General features: G+C 37.8%; 1 protein-coding gene and 1 long non-coding RNA gene across 2 annotated transcripts in view; one reads left to right on the top strand and one right to left on the bottom strand.

The window, feature by feature from the left end:
- Window positions 1-10,708: 10,708 nt before the first annotated feature.
- LOC124865729 lies at window positions 10,709-13,146 on the bottom strand. Its single transcript, XR_007037652.1, has 2 exons — window positions 13,011-13,146; window positions 10,709-11,656 (listed from the first exon to the last, which is right to left on the bottom strand). It is a non-coding gene; the product is annotated as an uncharacterized LOC124865729 (long non-coding RNA).
- Window positions 12,879-18,909, top strand: part of ptpn23a (protein tyrosine phosphatase, non-receptor type 23, a) — a 29,627-nt gene continuing 23,596 nt past the window's right edge. Inside the window, exons 1-2 of the mRNA XM_047361079.1 lie at window positions 12,879-13,143; window positions 16,145-16,219. Coding sequence (XP_047217035.1) covers window positions 13,060-13,143; window positions 16,145-16,219 — 159 coding nt within the window. The 5' untranslated portion in view covers window positions 12,879-13,059. The remainder of the gene's footprint in view (window positions 13,144-16,144; window positions 16,220-18,909) is intronic.

Genomic DNA, 18,909 nt, shown 5'->3' with positions numbered 1-18,909 from the left:
AGTTGGGATGCTGTTCACTGACTTGCAGGCTTCCCCTTTTTTCTTCAATTATAAAAATGGTCATTATGACACACACTTGATTCATCAGAACAAAGGACTCATCTCTAAAAGTCAAAGTTTTTGACCCTTGCTGCATTTGCAAACTCTAATCTTGCCTTTTTGATTGCTTTTGAAGTAATGGCTTCTTCCTCATTGATTGGCTGCAGCAGGTGAGGCACACAAGAACCATTAGCACCGATGCCCCTTTTCTCTCTGTGCACAAATAACGAGTGGATAAAATACTGCAGACCTTAAACATCCTGGACACAAACTATTTAGACATTTACCTTCAAATGTGCCCTACAGAGTGCTACTTCTGCTATTTTGTTTTTCTAAAGAACACTTAACAGTGAGAGTGCCCAGATCGATCCCATGCATACTTGCACTAATTAAACCTTGACTTCCTCTTTATAAAAATACTGTATATTTATTTTTTCTCCCCTTTTTTATATATTTAAAATATCTTATTTGAAAGCAAAGTGGAACCGAAGTCAAACTCCTTGTTTCTGTAACAAACATGGCAAATAAAGCTGATTCTGGCCTTCAAGCCCAGGACTTGTTTCACTGTGGATAATAACACTCTCTTACCTACATATCTTACTTTTGTTCTGGGGTTGACAGCACATCTTGCACCAAAACATGTTCATCTTTGGTAAAAAAAAAGGAATTTTGAATCATATTATGGATGGACATTTCATTAGGGTTTATACTCACGTATAATGGTTTGAACAGATGAATGTGGGACCTTCAGACATCTGGAAGTTGTACAGAAGAATTAACCAGACATGTGGAGGTTCACAATTCTCTTCCTGATATATTGGTTGATTTCTATTGATTTTCTTCATGATGTCACACAAGGAAGCAACGTGTGGTGACTTAAAATACATCCACAGGTGTGCCTCCAAACAACTCAAATGTTGTTAATTAGCCTTTCAATAGCTTCCAAGGCCATAACATCAGCATCTAGGCATTTGAAAACTGTTTAAAGGCACACTAATCCTAGTGCATGTAAATGTTTGACTTTGAAGAAAGTCTACAAATCTAATATCTTTCATTATTCTGGCATTTAAAAAGCAAACATTATTTTGGTAGTGGTTAGTGAACAGGACACGTATGGTCTGATCTAATGTCAGACAGTGTGAACATTTTCTTGTGTTTTCTACACTGAATACAAAAATCTGGTTTGAACTGTATTTGTGTTTTTAATGAAAACACCATTGTTTTGATCAGTGTGTAAAATGAACAGCTAGATCAACAGATACTATGATATTTGCCAATCATGCAAACAGTAAGTATGTGGAGCAAAGAAACTGAAATGACTAGTTTGATAACTTTATTACTGATGTTATTTTATTTTCCATTTTGGCATTCATAAAAGTTAAGTATAAATGTAAAAAAATCTTACTTTTATTTCACAGGAATTGTAAGAGGTGCCAGCAAGAGTGGAACCAGTAATAAAAATAAAAAAAAACTGTTATTTCTTTGATTGGGATTTTTTTCCTCCCTGATATAAATGTCCTCATATTAAAGGTTGGATTTTACCATCATGTCTCTTTGTTAGGTTATGCTACTGCATCAATAATATGCTTTTACACACATTTATATATTTAGGTTTTTTATACATGTACATTACCAGCATGGTAAAGAAGCTGTACTTTAGCTGCAACCACAACATTTGTCAGGCCGCTATCAGTGTTGACAACACATCAGCTTCTCTTATGAAATATGAAGTGAACACAATTTTCCCACATGTCATTATAAAATCATACCTCCATTCACTTTCAGTAATCAGTATGTGTAGTGGTTCTTTTGAAAAGAAAGAGTAAAGACTGTTTATTAGCTTTCGAAAAAATGTTTTCTGTATGTAGATGTTTTGAGAATATCTTAACATCCCAACTTAATCATCCAACTGTGTGATGAAATTTGTAGAGCACACTCGAGGCTTCAGAACAGCAGTAACATCATCACTGGGAAAAACCATCTCTTATTTACAGTTCATGGTCTTCAAACTCAGCAGAGAGTAAACTGGAATTTCATCACTAGTAGTGAGTGTACAACCATCACTCAGTAATTCTTATGCAATGTCAAATTCTGTGTTTCTCTTGAATTTTTTCAGTGATTCAGGGTACAAGTGTGGAAGACACATAGACTGAAGCATCTCCATTTTTTGCTATTTTTGTTCTTTCATATTTATTTATCAAGGGTGATGAATATTATCTGCCATTAATAGCAAAGCCAGTGCATCTTTGCTTTGAGTACAGACTGTTCAGTATTCAGTGTACAAAACCCTCGTGTTGGCGGCTCAGTCTACTGCCCTTGTCGAGTGATGATGAACTGTTGGCCCAAGGCTGATACCTGGCTGCAGGTGTGAACCATCACTGCGGTCACCAACCTTTCCTATCACTACCTCAGCTGACACCATGTCCCATTACGTCCATAAAATAACAGTTGGCCTATTTGGTTGACAGCCAGATACAGTGAATTCAACATCGAGCTGCTGTGCATTAATTTAGTTCCAGAACGTTACACAACCACAAAGAAGTAGTTTTCATAACTGTTTTTTTTTCTTTTCCAAACAACTAAAAGATAAAAACTCCCCACTTCCAAACAGTAAATGTACTCTTTTCTGTGTTAAAAGAAATGCCTGCATTAAATGAATAACTTTAGTGCTCTTTGTCCCAAGTACTTTCTCTAAATGCCTTTCATTTGTTTGAATATTTGCATTTTTGTTTCTTATCAGCATAGCTCTACTAATTAGTTGTTGTTCTGCAATGTTCAGTTGGTTTGTTTTTTGTTGTAGGTGATGTTGTTCAGTCCAGGTGTTTCTTTTTTGTTGTCTGCTTGTTATGATTCTGGCACGTCTGCTCTACCCTGTCTCCCCGGCTGCAATCAGCAGATTAGATGCCCCTGGTGGCTGCTGCAGTGCAGTGCAATCTGTGGAATGCCAAGCACCTGTGTCTTCCCTGATATATACTGACTCTGACCAGTAGACAGTGCCAGATTTATGCCATTCGTGTGAGTAGATATCCAGCGCTCCTTCCTGTCTGATCATTGTTTCTTGACCTTGCCTTGCCTTGCCTCTTGGATTTTTTGCCTCTCTGCCTGCTCCCTGTCGGACTGTTTGGATTCTGGTTGTCAACCCTGTTTCTTGCATCTGGTTTATGCCTCTGCCTGCCCCTTGCCTGACGTCTCTTGTTCCGATCATTGACCCTGTTTCTGTCCTCGGATTATTGAGCCAGCCTAGCCCTTGGATTATTCAGCCTGGAGTCACATCTTACCTGTGCTGTGGAGATCACCGCCTGCCGCCCACCGAGGTTTCCCCTCTGGGTTTCAAGTTCTACTCAAGACAAAAGCAGGTTAGTGACTTTTCTGATCCCTGCAATATCTGGAGAAACTACAAGTCACTAATCCCTCTTTCTGCCCCAGTGATTCCTGGAAGCTGTGTGGAGTTTTACCTGAGTGATGTTTTCCTGTGGCTGAATAAACCATTAAATTTTCAGTACTGTGTCTGGCTGAATCTTGGGTCCGCCTGTTTCTGATTCGTAATACTGCTATAGTAATTATGTATCCCTTGAGATAAAACAGGCAATCCCCCAAGGGTTTTCTTTTTGTTTATTCACCTGAATATAACCTGTTGTAGTCCTTCCACCTTGTACCAATGCATAGTTTGTCACTTTTTGTACTTCCCTACTGTACTTAAAAAATACATTATGGGCTGACGTTGAAATCTGTTGTTACAAAATCTATAATCCAAACAAAGAAAGGTACTTTTGTTTAAGATCCATGAACAGGAATATGATTTTATAAAAGAACTAGAAAAGCACCCCGTGCCAAGGCCTCTGCATGTCAGCTGCTGAGAGGGTGATGAACCATGTGGGAATGCCAGGTTGTTGCACCCCTTCAAGCAATCTAATTATTTCTTCCTTGTCTTAATACACACCTTACCTGAAACTTTCATCAAAGTACAACATCAGGTTTTGAAATATTTTGCAAACAGACAGACAGACAGACAAACCAATGCTAACAAAAACATAACCTACTTGCAGAGGTAAGAAAAATGAAAGCCAGAAAAAAGGACAATTTACTCCTCATTTTGGTTAATTTATGCCTATTTTAATGCAACTCATCAGGTTTACCTTGCACATCTGGAGGAAAAACTAAATCAGTGAAACAGTTAATCGGATGTTAAATTCAAAGACAACAAATGGACAACTACCCCGTGAACCTGTATGGAAGAAGCGGGTATAGAAAATGGATGAATGGAGAACTAATTTAAAAACCAGTCTGAAACTGCAGTTCTTACTCAAGCAAACAGCACTCAGATATTGGTGGAATTTAATTTTTCTTTTTATTAGTGATGAACACAAAGCTTGAATAATGGAGATTAAACTTTTAAAATGGATGATTGTACATCAAGCATGAATAAATGTTGGCACAACAACCTTCAAAATAGATTTTTGTAATGGAGAATTAGTGATGCCACTATTTGCTTATGATTTCCTAATGTGTGTCTATCAAAGTTCCAGTTGTTTTAAACTTTTTAATTACTGCTCTGATGTAGACATGCAGTTCATGCAAATATGGTTATTTTGTTGTTGCCATGTCCTTTTCATTTTGAAGAATGTCCAAGAGAATTAGGCCTTTAAAAAGTACAGTTTAATTAAAATAAAATCAAGTTAAATTTCATTTAAATGAATTGTAAGGGGTGGCAAGGATTTTGTTAAAGATAAAATTCTCAAATTACAGACTGGATTTTCTAATATTTTCAGCATTCAATTATTCTTCTGCAATAAGCCTAATTTATTTTAATTCTTATTACACATTTTTTACCAGGTGCTTCAACAAATTTGGATGTTCAACTCAAGTAATCTGGAAACTTTCAGCATCCAACTTTGAAAACAAGTGTTGCAGAGGCTTTTTTTAAAAAACAAAATCATATCAGTTGGTGATGCATGCTTATATTGCAACAAGCCATAACATCAACTGCTTTTTGGTGATCATTTTGTTAGCATTAAAACTATTTATTTTTTTCTGTATGAATAAAATATTGGAAACACTTTCCAAAAGCCAGAAGAACTTTAATGCTACTTTAAAAGATTGCAAGAAATATAATCTTTTGAAGCAAAATATAGGACAAATTGATGGAACTATTAGTGAAGGAGTAATGTCTACATTTTTTTAAAACTTTTAATGGTCTGATTTTATAAATTTTGCGCAGATCAGATCAGTTTTGGTAGTTCATAAAATTGTTTGCTTAAATGTTTTATACAAATTATTAGATTAGATTTACCATTCTAGTAGAATACCATATTGTAATATATATCACATTTACATAACTGCCGGACCTTCAAAAAGAAAAAATAATAGGCTATGAACTGATAATGGGCCATCATTATCAGTTCATAGCCTGCATTGTTAAATTTTCATCTATAAAGTCATCCTTGGCCTGTTCCTGCCCTTCTAGTTCTCCTACATGTCGCTGTCAGGACTTTTTTTCCTTCAGTGGTCTGTTAGTAGGATCAGAACGTGGGGGAAAAAAAGCATTTTCTTACTCTGTCCCATTAACTCATAACACTCTATAGCAGGATCTGAAACTATTGGTTGCTCTGGAACACGTTTCTATTTATTTGAGGAAAAATAGAGTAATGTTCCTATGAGGTTTCCTGTTGTTTTAGATCGTATTAGGTTTGCTTATTTAATTTGAGTTGAGTGCTTAAAATATTTGAGTTGTTACTGTGTTTGTCACATTTTTTGGTTTTTTCAAACAGGTCTGTCTTGCAAATGATATCTTGGATCTCAGTGAGACAACCTCTATAAATAAAGGTTAAATAAATACAATTATATCTTCATTACATACTACATGTTGCAATTTCTGGCCATAAACTAGTTAGTCATTTGTCTGGACTAAGGAGCGTTATTTCTGGCCATAAACTAGTTAGTCATTTGTCTGGACTAAGGAGCGTTAATCTAAAGGACAAAGTAAGAGAGAATTTTCCCTGCAGATCTTTTAGTCTTTAAAATGTATACTAAGAATTGCCAATGCAAAAATGTTTCCAATTTTTCCTTTGGCTCAAAGGTTCTTGTTAAAGTAAAAGCACGTGTCCGCACAGTGATGCCCTCCTAATGATTCATCTCTGCACTCTCAGTGGAACATTTAACACTCATGGCCATGGTGGGTGTTTGTGATTCCTATACATTCCTGTAATCCTCCCTTACATGCCTGGGTCAAGCTTTGCTGCAGGCCCTACTAACTGAATCCTGAAAAGACTAAGGATCTTGTACAGACTTTATCTAATGATGACTCGAAACTCCTACGTACCACCTTGAGGTCCCACACACACCACTGTTATGTGAGGCTTTGGTGGGAGTACACGTGGACCTTTTGTAGTTCTCCAAATGCTGCATCAGCAGTTTCCTCACCCATCACTGCAAGGTTTTGTTTTTTATTCTTTGGTTTGAGAGACCAGCTCTAATCTAATCTAGTCTTTCATGTTTTTTTTGTTGATATTTTCAACTTTTCATTCTGCTGTGTTTGAGCTGAAATCTTGAAACAATTTCCCCTCACCTCTGTTGTTTATTTCCCTCTAGTCTCAGCTCATTTTTTTCCTCATCCTCCCTCATTTCCCTCAAGCCTCTCATTTACCCATCTGTGTCTCACCATCTTCTCTTAAACTGCTTTTTATGACCCTCACCGCACCTTTAAAAGATAACTTTGTTCTACTTTGCATGAATGCGTCATTTTGTACTTTTGAAATGAGCAAGCACATGTTCTGTTATCTAGTCTGAAAGCCTCGCTCCAAAATGTTTATTGTAGTAAAGAGATCGCCTGATTTAACATACCTTAGTTTTTTGTCATCTTTTTGCATTCCTTGACCTTTTTTGTCTCTTTTAGTCTTACCTCATCAACCACTTTTCAATTCTGTCAAATCATTGTCACTGTTCTATGGTCCCTGTTATTATCTGCTGTCATCCCTCCTTGTCTGTCTTCTATCCATCATTCTCATTTACTCTTTGAAACGTATTCAGTCTTTGTCTCTTTTTCTGTTTCCTCCCTTACCTGACAGAATTTTCCTTCAGCAGTGCCTCTGCCCTTTGCATCCCTATTCTCATCTTTGTCCATCCACCTGTTGAGGAATTATCTACTGGTATGCAGCCAGTCGAACTAGATGAAGCAGAAGACATTTGTGCCCTGCCTCACTAGCAGTCTGCCCTCCTCCCTGTGGCGTTGCTAAGCCCCCTGTCGTGTTGCCTTAGCAGGTCTTTGGCATTGTAGTTTAATGGTGCTCTGTGCAGAGGCATAATATTACATTGATGAGAAAAAGACAAAATATAAGGGAAAAAAAATACATATCTCTAGATTGTTAATAATTTCTAAATTAATTAGTGATGTGGATGTTTTTTATGGGGCTGGACAGCGGCGCAGTTGGTAGCACTGTTGCCTTACAGCAAGAAGGTCCTGGGTTTGACTCCCAGTCGAGGGTCTTTCTACATGGAGTTTGCATGTTCTCCTCATGCATACGTGGGTTCTCACCGAGTACTCCGGCCTTTTCCCACAGTCTAAAAACGTGACTGTTAGATTAATTAGTCTCTCTAATTTGCCCTAGGCTTGAATGGGTTTGTGCATGGTTGTTTGTCCTCTGTGTCTCTGAGTTGCCCTGCGATGGACTGGCGACCTGTCCAGGGTGTACCCTGCCTCCCGCCCATAGACTGTTGGAGATCGGCATCAGCTCCCCTGTGACCCACTATGGAAGGTTTATGGGTATGGAAAATGGATGGATGTTTTTTATTTTCTTTATTAGTTTACTTATATAATTAGTGTTTGATAGCAACAAATACTGAACAGTACAGCATTTATAGCCTAAGCTAATTTGCAATGTCTGTCTCTAGTTGGGTTTAGGATTACATTAAAACAAACGATGTAAAAAAAAAGTTTAAAAAGCATAAAACACAGAGTAAAAACATATAAATCACTTACACACAAACAATACAAAACAGTGAAAACAAAACACAATACCGTAAAATCATTAATATGGGTGAAAATCATCTGTGACTTCAAAGCTAGTCTTTCTTAAGAAACTACTTCAGTTTTAATATAAAATTAGGCCAATCAGAGATACGTTTTAGGTTCACCGGTAAGAAGATCCAAATGTTGACCCCTCATACTGAAAACGCATTTTGTCACAATGAAGTTTTATGTAAAGCCACCTTAAATTTCCCACTAGATGCCTCATGTGTTACTGAACCAGTAGTTAAAAGAGGAACTAAAAGGTCACTGAGAACCCAAGGAGTCTTACATTGCACTGAAAGCCTTTAAAAATCTATTTGAGGTTTGAAAATGAATTGAAAATTTTAAAGTTCATCATGTTACAGAGTAATTTAAATGGAACAAAAAATGATTTAAAAGATGAAAATATTTAGGGCATGAAATGGTAGAGACCCTCTAATTCTGAAGGTAAGCAAATTTGTTTTTACAACTGTAGTTAATCGCTTGACAAGTTGGTCAAAATTAAGTGGGAGAATCCAAGATGAGATCAAGAGTCTTGTTTGATAACTAGCCCAATAATCTTTAGATTTATATCATTACTGTAAGTCAAAGATCAGACCTGTGTAATTAGAATAACTTAAACCTAGGGCTGGGCGATAAAACGATGGCAATATACATCTCGATATAATTTTTCCTCGATAGACATATGAGAAAGGGTCATTATAGACCTTCAATATACAGACAAGATGAATAAATAACAAAGGTTATCGGAAATAACCTTCTGATATCTTCAAATCTCACTTCATAGTACCAGTGAACATTAAAGATTGACAAAAATGGTGATATGTTTTATATTGTGATATGAAAAATATTATTGTGAAAGGAGTTTTTTTTCATATCGCCCAGCCCTACTTGAACCTGGACACAAATATCTCAAATCAATTATATATAACCAAAAAAGAAGTGGACTGAGAATTGAGTCTCGGTGTACACTTGTTATTTTTTTTGAAACAATGATCTCTGACCATGATTTTAAACACAACCATGTTTGTATTGTTAACTAAATTCAACAATACAAATACTCTAATATTTTGTGACATATTGTCAGAGTAAAAAAGAATCACATTTAGGCTTTCATGAGTGGCATTGCATCTTATTATTTCATAGAGTGAAAAAAGGTCTACCATCTCTCTCCCACACTGTCATCCACCCACCACCCCACCACATCCTCATCATACCTCCAGGCCAGTTCTTTATTGTAGAAAGGATGTTTCATTCCAGGGTAGTGAAGGAGGCTTGGTTAGATGTAACACCTTCATTTTGATTTGGTTCACTTTCACACAGAACTTTTGAAACTGGCCACTGTTACAAGAACAGTTACAAGAACTATGCGGCATGGTGCTGGATAGCTTGCATCTAAGGATGCAGATCATTCGACAGTAAGCTGTTACTTAATTTATAACAAAATGAAATATTCAGTTGCATGAGGCTATGTTTCTCAAACAGTGAAGGGATTTATATTTAAGGGTAGAATTTATTCAATACTGCAGCTGACGCACTGACGTATTTAACTTGACAATCTTCATGCAATGGCTTTGAACTATGCTATCTAGCGTTTCACCAGAAACCAAGAAAACATATTTTATTTCTCTGGTTCTCTGACTTCCAAGGGCTCTGATATGCTTCACATGAAACAGCAACAACATTTTTCTATGATCTGAGCCCTCTTCTTTCAATACTGAGGTTTTTGTTGAGTTATACTCTGAACCTCCAAGGATTTTATTTTCTGCAATCATTTCACTTGCATAATACTTGTTGCCTTTCAAATCTGTTAACCAGTTCTACCGCTTTGCTCCGATCGCGTCAGTTTATTAATGAGTGCAGGCTGCAGACTGAGAGGAGCCTTTCTCTCATTAGTTTAAGCAAAGGAGGTGATAAAGGTGTCTGTCACATATAGTCTGAAGTTCTGCTGCTCTGGGTCATAAACCACTGCTCCCTCTCGAGGAGATGGGTTCCAGAGCCTACGCTGTGCGTGGAGGCGAGCCCAACTATTTCTAGTTGATATCTCTCGACCTCCCGCACAAGCTCAGGCTCCTTCCCCCCCAGCGAGGTGACATTCAACGTCCCTAGAGCCAGCTTAAGCATCCGGGGCCGCTGAGGTCTCCACCTTCGTCCGCCGCCCAATTTTCTTTGCACCGGTCCCTCACGGTTCCCCCTGCAGGTGGTGGGCCCACTGGGGGATGGTCTCATGTCTCTCGTTCGGGCTTGGCCCGGCCGGGTCCCGTGAGGAGCAACCCAGCTACCAGGCGCTCTCCGAAGAGTCCCGACCCCAGGCCAGACTCCAGGGTGGGAACCCGGCTCCGCCGCACCTGGCGACGTCACGTGCCTCGATTCTGTAGTCATCATGAGGGATTCTCGAACCGCTCTTTGTCTGACCCGTCACCCAGAGCCTGTTTGCCATGGGAGACCCTACCAGGGGCATTTAAGCCCCAGACAACATAGCCTCTAGGATCATTCAAGCACTCAAACCCCTCCACCACCTTAAGGTGGCGGTTCAAGGAGGGGAAAATAAAAATTATTAAAAATAAATAAAATAAAATAAAAAAAATTTAAAACCTATACTATGTTTACATAGTTTTATAATCTTTTGAGCATTGCTTGTCTAATTTTCTATCAAAAACAAACTTTTTGGTTGAAGAATTATTTATGGGTATGAATAATTTTGTGCTTGAAGGTGCATCAAATTCAACAGGCAATGAAAAATGGGTTCAATTCTTTTTTGTAAGACAACTTTTTTAGACATCAGACAGACTCCTTGAAAAACGATTGATTCAGCCAAAATGGAGAGCTCATAACTGAGGTCTTTACATTCCCATTTCAACAATCTTTCCACTAATTAGAAGAAACCGTAACATTCAAGGACACATTTGTAATAAACAGTAAAAGTACAATTTAAATATGATTCATTTTATAGCTTTCTACATTTCTAAATTAAGCACGACAAACATATTTATATAACAAAGACTTTGACATAAAATCACTAAAAACACTTAGATAATGCTTCTCATATTTTTGGCAGTTACCGGTGGGGATAAGAGTTATTTTGAGCAGCTCTATGGTTCTATGAGGACATTTTGAAAGGACCAACAAAGAAAGAAGTTCCAGTAGGTGAAAGGCCATATCCTAGGCTAAAAAGAAAAAATATCTGTAGCTACTTCTCAAATCAAATCATTGCATTAACTACTGTTTTTATTAACAAGTTCTTTGCATGTCAGACCAAAGCATTTGATGGTTTTTAATTTATTCTGTGGCATTTCAAAGCGCATACGGATGATTGGTTAGCAATACAATTCACAGGCTGAAAAAAAATCCAGTCATATTTTTAGGTTTCATGATCATGTGGTAAAAAGTTACCCAGTAAAAGGAAAAGGTGATGTGACACGCTACACTCGGGCTCGGGGCCTATAATGGAAGAACATGAGCGTTCATAATAATACAAAAGTAATATGGACTACCAAAAATATTACTAACAAACAACAGCTGGTGTACATATCCTGTGGTTATAAAACTTCCTGTCCACTTCATACTGGCTCCACTGGGTACCTCACAACTCCACCAGTCCACTAGTGACACCTGCAGACAGGGAAGAGGTAAAACAGTCCAAACAAGGAAAACTATTATTATTATCAGAATCAGCTTTATTTGCTAAGTTTGTGCACACAAACAAGGAATCTGGCTTTAGTTCCACTTGCTCTCAATATCGACCTTTATTTTGGAAATATAAAAGTAAAAAAAAATGCTTTTGTAAATATGTATATATACACACACAGTGTTTTCAACTAAAACAAAGACATGGCTAATTTGTACAAATATGCATGGTATCGATCTGAACACTCACTATTAAGTGTTAATCAGAGAGACAGCCTGGGGAAAGAAACTGTCTCTGTGGCAGCTTTTTGTTTTGCAAACAGCACTCTGTAGCACCGACCTGAAGGTAAATGTCTAAACAGTTTTTGTCCAGGAGGTGTGGGATCTGAAGATGACTTTTTCCTGACCCTAGCGCTGTACAAGTTCTGAAAGGAGGGAAGGTCAGCCCTGATGATCCTCTCTGCAGACCTAATTGTTCATTACAGGCTGGACCTGTCCTGTTTTAAGTAAGAGCCAAACTACACAGTGAAGGACGAACACAGGACTGACTGAATAATGGCCATGTAGAAGATGAGCAGCAGCTTGTGTGGAAGGTTGTACTTCTTGAGTTGCTGCAGGAAGTACAGTGTCTGTTGGGCCTTCTTACAAACAGTGTCTGTGTGAGGACCATATTAGGACGTGAGGAACCGGAGGGGATCCACAGCTAACACAGTTTTGTTGAGGATGGTGAGGAGAGGCACTGTTATTCATTATTATTATTATAACTTAAAATGTTATTATATCTTTCACATAAAATCTGTGATAACAATCTGTGCATCAGTTGTGATACTTCAGGTATACATATATACAGGTATATTTTACCCATCAGTGCATAAGTTGTTTGTCAATTTCTTGATTGATTTCTACTAAACTGCAGTACATTTACACTTACTTTAGAATTGAATATGCTGGAAGATATATAATTTAATCAGAATTTGACTTTTTACCTATTGTAAATAGTCAATATATAATTTAACAAAGTAATGAGACAATTTTGATATTTATACAGAACACTTTTTGAAACCATTAAATAAACACTTCCGTGTTTAAATAATTTTCTGACTTATTTCTTGTTTCAGGCTGTAAATTGGTAAAGGTTTACCGTTTACAGACTTATTGTTGTTTTTTTTTTAAAACTACATTTCCCAGAAAACCTTTGCGTTAAGGTCTACGTCACGAACGCTATCAGTTTCCGGTTGAAGTGTAAATGGATACATGACACAGTTGTTTGGAGGAAACGATCTTCAGGAAAAAAAAGAAAAGGAAAAAAAAAACCCTCCACGTCTAAAACATTACTCACGGGAATACTACGTTAAACCCGCTGACGGTGCTGTAAGGTGTCGGCCGCGATGGAAGCGGTCCCGCGGATGCCGATGATCTGGCTGGATCTGAAAGAGGCTGGGGAGTTCCAGTTTGGTCCGTCGGTAAAGCAGGTGAGCTGGGTGGGGAATGAAGCAACAGGGCTGAGGTCGAAAGTCAACCTAACTAGGATTATGGAAGACGAGATAATCCAGCCAGGAAGCTAAAGTTAGCTACAGTTCTTACTAGAGACGTATGTTTAGCTTCAAGTGGGATAATAGAAATTTCTAGAACGGGTATATGGCTAAGCTACGTTATTTCTCTAGCAAACGCTCCTGACCACCGCCTTTTGTTTGCTAACATTTTCCTACTCTACTGGTATATAAGAAGCTAAACGCTCCAATTGAAGTTTATAATTAGCTCACAGCCAACTAGCTGTATTTAAATAAAAACATCGACAGCAGAAAAGGAAAAAATAGGCATTAGTAGAAGCTGACGGGCTGCTGCAGCTGGTGGCCCAGTCAGCCCTCCGACAGGAAAACAGTAAACAGTGATCTCATTGTCACATGTACCTGAGAGAGGTTTAGGTTCACAACCAGAAAACGTTTTTTAATCAAACCACCAACCTGGCAAACGTCTAAACATTGGTATTGCACATATTAATATACAGTAACGTTCATCAGATGAAACATTTTCTAGTTTTATCCCTAAACCCTCCGTCCCTGGCGCTTCATCCAGATAGTTATTACAATATTCCACTGAAAAATGCGACACACAATCCTTCCTGAAGCTGATATATCATCAGTTCTCCAATGATTTCTGTTGCACACATGTAATGTGACTTCCTATGCCTGTCGGTATAAACAGTTATCAATCTTATAAATGTTGGCATACCTTGTTTTTAAGCTTGTAAAAGGAGAACAAAAACATGTCAAATCTACCCTCTTGACACGTAGATCAAATTTATACTGATAATATACTATAAAAAATCTAATTACATTTTAAACAGATATTATTCATAAATCTCACATGCAGATGTGTAGATTAAACTGCACAGTTTTATGGTTACAGCTTGGTATAATATATCATTTAAATATGTTTCCTAACCCTTAATTTTTGAGGGCTACAGAACAACCCACCCTACCTAAAGTCAAAGCAAAAATTGGAGGTAAACATGTATATTAGAGAAAGTTGTAGATGTTACCTGAAATTAATAAAAGTTCATCTCTGATCCTTGTTTCCAAAAGTTGTTTTACAAAGTTTTGTTGTTTGGAGAAAATCTGTAATGTTGACTTTTTACCATAAACACACCATATTGTTCTAAAGTCCTCAATCAGAGTGTCTCAGTTTATTTTTCTTAATAGTTAACTATTTTTTAAAAGTTATTGAGAAAAAAATCACAAAAATTAGTTTTAATTGAATTGAATATTATTTTCGAAAGACAGTTTTTATAATCCATCATTTCCATTGATTATGGTTGTGGTCTGACATCTGAGAGCGCTGACCCCTGATCACACCAAAGTAACTCTAAGGTCCTCCTGATGGAAGGTATTTTTGATTGGAGTAACGTAACCACACTTCCTTACAGTAAATCATATTTGGCTTAAGGTAAATGTGTGACTTTGAACCCTCATTCCATATCCAAACATGGCCTTTTCGCCCTAATCTTCTCCAATTTTGTACCTGTAAACAAATCAGGTCATACCCTTGTTCTGAACCATATCAAATCATTTATTAGAATGATTTTAAAGAATTATGGACATAAATAATCATACAAGATGCTAAATTCTCTTTTACAGTTTAATTAATTTTTCTGAAAATGTAATATTACACCCTGTAACATTTACTTGTAGTTCTGATCCCCTGTTTGGACAACTTGACATGATTGGATTGTATATTTTGGTGTCAGACAACAACGTGTACACACATTAGAACATGAGCTGATTAGAGCTAATTACTTTAAATCACCAGTTGTCAAAGCAGGTATGAAGAGGATAAACTGATGCAAAACATCCTGTGCAGACAGCTCCTTCTTTTACCCAGAAAAGTCAGATAAGGGGTGAAACGGCCACAAATCAGCCCTTTAATGTTAATGGAAATAAATGCTCATTGCTGAATTTATACACTGCTTGTAAGCAGTTGGTGACATTATGCAACAGCAGCAAATAAGATAACAAAATGGCTTGGCAATGCATAAAAATATGGAATGTTTGTTCCCGTCATTGAAACATTCTTATATAAGTTTGTGTGAACTAATTCTGACAGGTTATTTCAGCACAATTGTAACTGCAGTCTAAAAGTGGACAATAAATAAAATTCAGCATGACAACAGTTTGTGGCGTTCAGATTTCAGAGACACACCTCTTTCCCAGGCTCACACATCTGATATTTCCAGGTATAAAAACTCGCAGGTCCTTCCAGTCCTTCTTGTGCTTCTATATCTTTATCAGGTAACCTGCTATATAATGTTTTTAAAGAGGTGAATAAAGCACAGATCTTTGACCATTTTTTATATTTGAAATTGCTTTGTGTTAATCAGTAATGCACTTCAAGACCATTCTCACTTCAAATACAAAAACTGAGTTTGGCCCATGTTAGGAAAAATAAATGTTGTGAACAGGGTTTCAGAAATAACAGCATATCCTCTCTTTGCTGAGTATAAGGGAGGATATTTTCCACATTTGATATTTGAAACAAGGGCGCATGTGCCATTGTTGTTGTTGTGTCGCTGGGCATCTTTCCACCAGCCTCGTGACATTTCTGCGTCCATGGCTGAATTTAAACCTGAAACAGTGATGTCTGGAAAAGAACGTGTTTGTCTGAAGGGCTGTTTTACCTCCTAAGCTGACTTGGACATAGATACACTACTTTATTCAGCAACTTGTTAGGGTGCTTAAAACCTGGGCAAAGCATCATGGCAGACAGCCTGGAAAGACGTTTTAACTTTTAGACTTTAAATAAAAACGTAACATTAGTATTAGGACTAACTAACTGAAAGCGCTTGAGAAGATGAACAATCCTTCTCTGAATTTTCTGTAACATTTAATTGAATTCTGTAGTTAAAATGGAAGAGCTGATTTATACTTTGAAAACAGCACATTTTCTGACTTTCTGCCTTCATTTCCTTTACTCTAGTTCATCTCAAAGAACTATGGAGAAAATCCAGACAACTACAATGAACAGATAAAGAAACTGGAGACACTGCGGCAGGTGGGTTGCATTTAAAACTGTCTGGGAGCGGCTAACCGGCTTGTTTTAAAAGGTGGTACAGGTTGGTGTAAGCCACTGTGTCAGCTGGTAATTCCTGCTGGCTTGGATATTCAACTTAAACACAAGTATTAAGGAAACGAGGCTTACCTTGTCAGTGTATTCCCCCATGATGGCTAAATAATCAGAATTATTGCAGTAAACATGGGATGCTGAGTTTTTGTCACTGATAGTGACTTCTGATTCATTTGATTCATTTTCTCATAAAACACGTTGCAAACTATACTTTACCTGATATGTTAAAATGAAGGCTGAAGCAGCAGTTGATCTCATCACTTTTTTATATTTCTTGCATTGAGATGAAATGCCTGTTTGTTTCCTGTGAGTTTAGCATCTTTGTTTACATGCTTTACGAAGCTGACTTCGCATTATTCTTCTCTTCAGTCATTTATTGGGGTTGAAACGCTTTTTTTCTGCAGCTGTACATTAACTTTGTTAGTCAGAAAAAAATAACTTGTTTCTTTTTTCAGCTTTATTCCGCCATGAACATTACACCGAACGGACTCTTCCTCCTCCGAAGAGTACCCACTCCCCAACATACGCTCCTCACCAAAACCAGTGCCCCTAGCGGATGAACATGTAATACGAATAAAACAAAGGAGTCACAATCTCCCACTTTTTTCTAAAAAAAACCCAAAACAAAGATATATATTTTTTAAGACTCATGAGAAAGCACAGCCGTTAAGGATTTTGTTAGAACAGTTTCAACATGATAGAATGTGAAACACCTTGTGAATGAATTTATTGAATTGTCCAAAGGCCTTTATAAACAGCCTTAAGAAGTGAGGTTGTGGATGCTCCCTTCTTTGTTAAACAGTCTGCGAGTTGGTCTTTTGTTTGAGACCACAACACGTGATGAACTCTCTTAGTTTGAATCAGCTCTTTAATTGAACTGATTTCCAGCCGTAACCTTTTCTCTGCAACAAACTTAGTTGACTTAAGTGCATCAACAAGAGAGAAATTATCAGTCACACAGATTATAGGTGGAGGACATGCAGTACTACCAGTACTGAGTTCAGAAAAGAGTGTGGAAAGAAAAATGGCATTATCAATCCCCTCAGACATAGCAAGTGTTTCACCTGCCAGTGTGCTTCTGACAATTCTCTTAATTCTCTTTGACTGCCATGAAATGGGAGAGAACCGCCCATTGTCACCCATCAAAACAATGAAGTGCCCGCCTTGAGTACCCCCATCTGAAAGATTTCCAAAAGATGCATCAGTAAATGTAACCATCTTTAAGTTACTGTCTTCCCCAATGTGTTGGAAATTCAATTCAACTGACTTGGCCTTGAGCTTACACACAACTCTGTTTGCTTCATTAATGGTCTGTACTGTAGCATGTTTGAGACGAGATGCTAAATTACTAGCATCAAACATGACATCAGGTCTCCTTTTTCAGAGAGGTGAAGCTGACTCTGCTGCTCGTGAGGGTTAGAGGTGTATGGACTGCAGGTGCTGAATGTATGTTTCTTGGTGTATTTGTACCTTCTTACCTTCAGTAACAAGATCTACCCCCACATAGGAAAAGCTATTATGTGCTTCACGACCGACATTAACCTTTGACCTCAGGTGAGGTATGACTGACTCTGAAAACATGTGTGATCCACCCCATATAAAATCATCGACATGACAAGCAAGTACACCAGTTACATTTTTCAGCTCATCCAGCCAATAGAAAACTGCAGGGTCAACCTTAGACATAATGCCTCCTGCTTCAATCATGATGCTTTTTACCCTGTTATACCAATACAGTGAAGCATCATCTAAACCATACACACATTTTCTCAGTTTCCAAAGTACACCTGTGTTATTGGCCTCTGGAGGAGGTTTGATAAAAATGTCTCTGGACAGTTGCATTCCTTGTAAAAAGGCAGATTTAATGTCCATAGAGTGAAGTTCCCATTGTTTTTGACATATAACTGCCACTAGGAGTCTCAGTGACTCTGAGGCACAGGTTGGAGAGTCCTTTTGTATGTTAGAAACTTGTAGCTCCTCAAATCCTCGTGCAACAAGTCTTGCTTTAGGTATTATACCATTTTCAGTTTCTTTCAGAGTGCAGACCCAACGAGTGGAGACAGACTTTTGTCCTTTGTCCTCAATTTCTTCAAACACTTGATTCTGTTTCCAGCTTTTTCTTTGCTTCATCAAACGACATGTCATTACTCACAAACACATCCTCGTGCGTATCCGTATCCTCAGCATCTGCCTGGACTTGAAAATCCTCCAACTGTGACAAATCAGCTGATTCACTGTTGCCAGCCACTTCTTTAGGCTCAAGCAGCTCCAAGTTAAACCAGTTCTTGTATTTCCCAGTTGCTTTACCGGCACGCCCCAACACTTTAGTGTTCCCAGATTGCTGTCTGTCTGCCTCTGCATTTACAGGAGCAAGCAAAGGATGATTCTCAGGATTTACTGCAATAGTCTCTTCTCCTACATTCTCTTGAATGATGTCCACTGTATGTTGTCCTTGAGTGTTCTCCTCATTGCAGGTAATATGAGGTTCTTCTTTCTCGAGAGTAACTTTTCTCAATCTGAGTTGATGCACTCTGACACAGGTGCCTCCGTGTCTAACAAAAACGACTGCACCATCTTGACCAATCACCACTCCTGGTCCTTTCCATTCTGGACAATCC

The sequence above is a fragment of the Girardinichthys multiradiatus genome, chromosome 3 (genome assembly GCF_021462225.1).
Source record: "Girardinichthys multiradiatus isolate DD_20200921_A chromosome 3, DD_fGirMul_XY1, whole genome shotgun sequence".
Classification (NCBI taxonomy): Eukaryota; Metazoa; Chordata; class Actinopteri; order Cyprinodontiformes; family Goodeidae; genus Girardinichthys; species Girardinichthys multiradiatus.
Note: the sequence above shows the minus strand (reverse complement) of the source record. Positions and strands in the feature narration are given on the sequence as shown.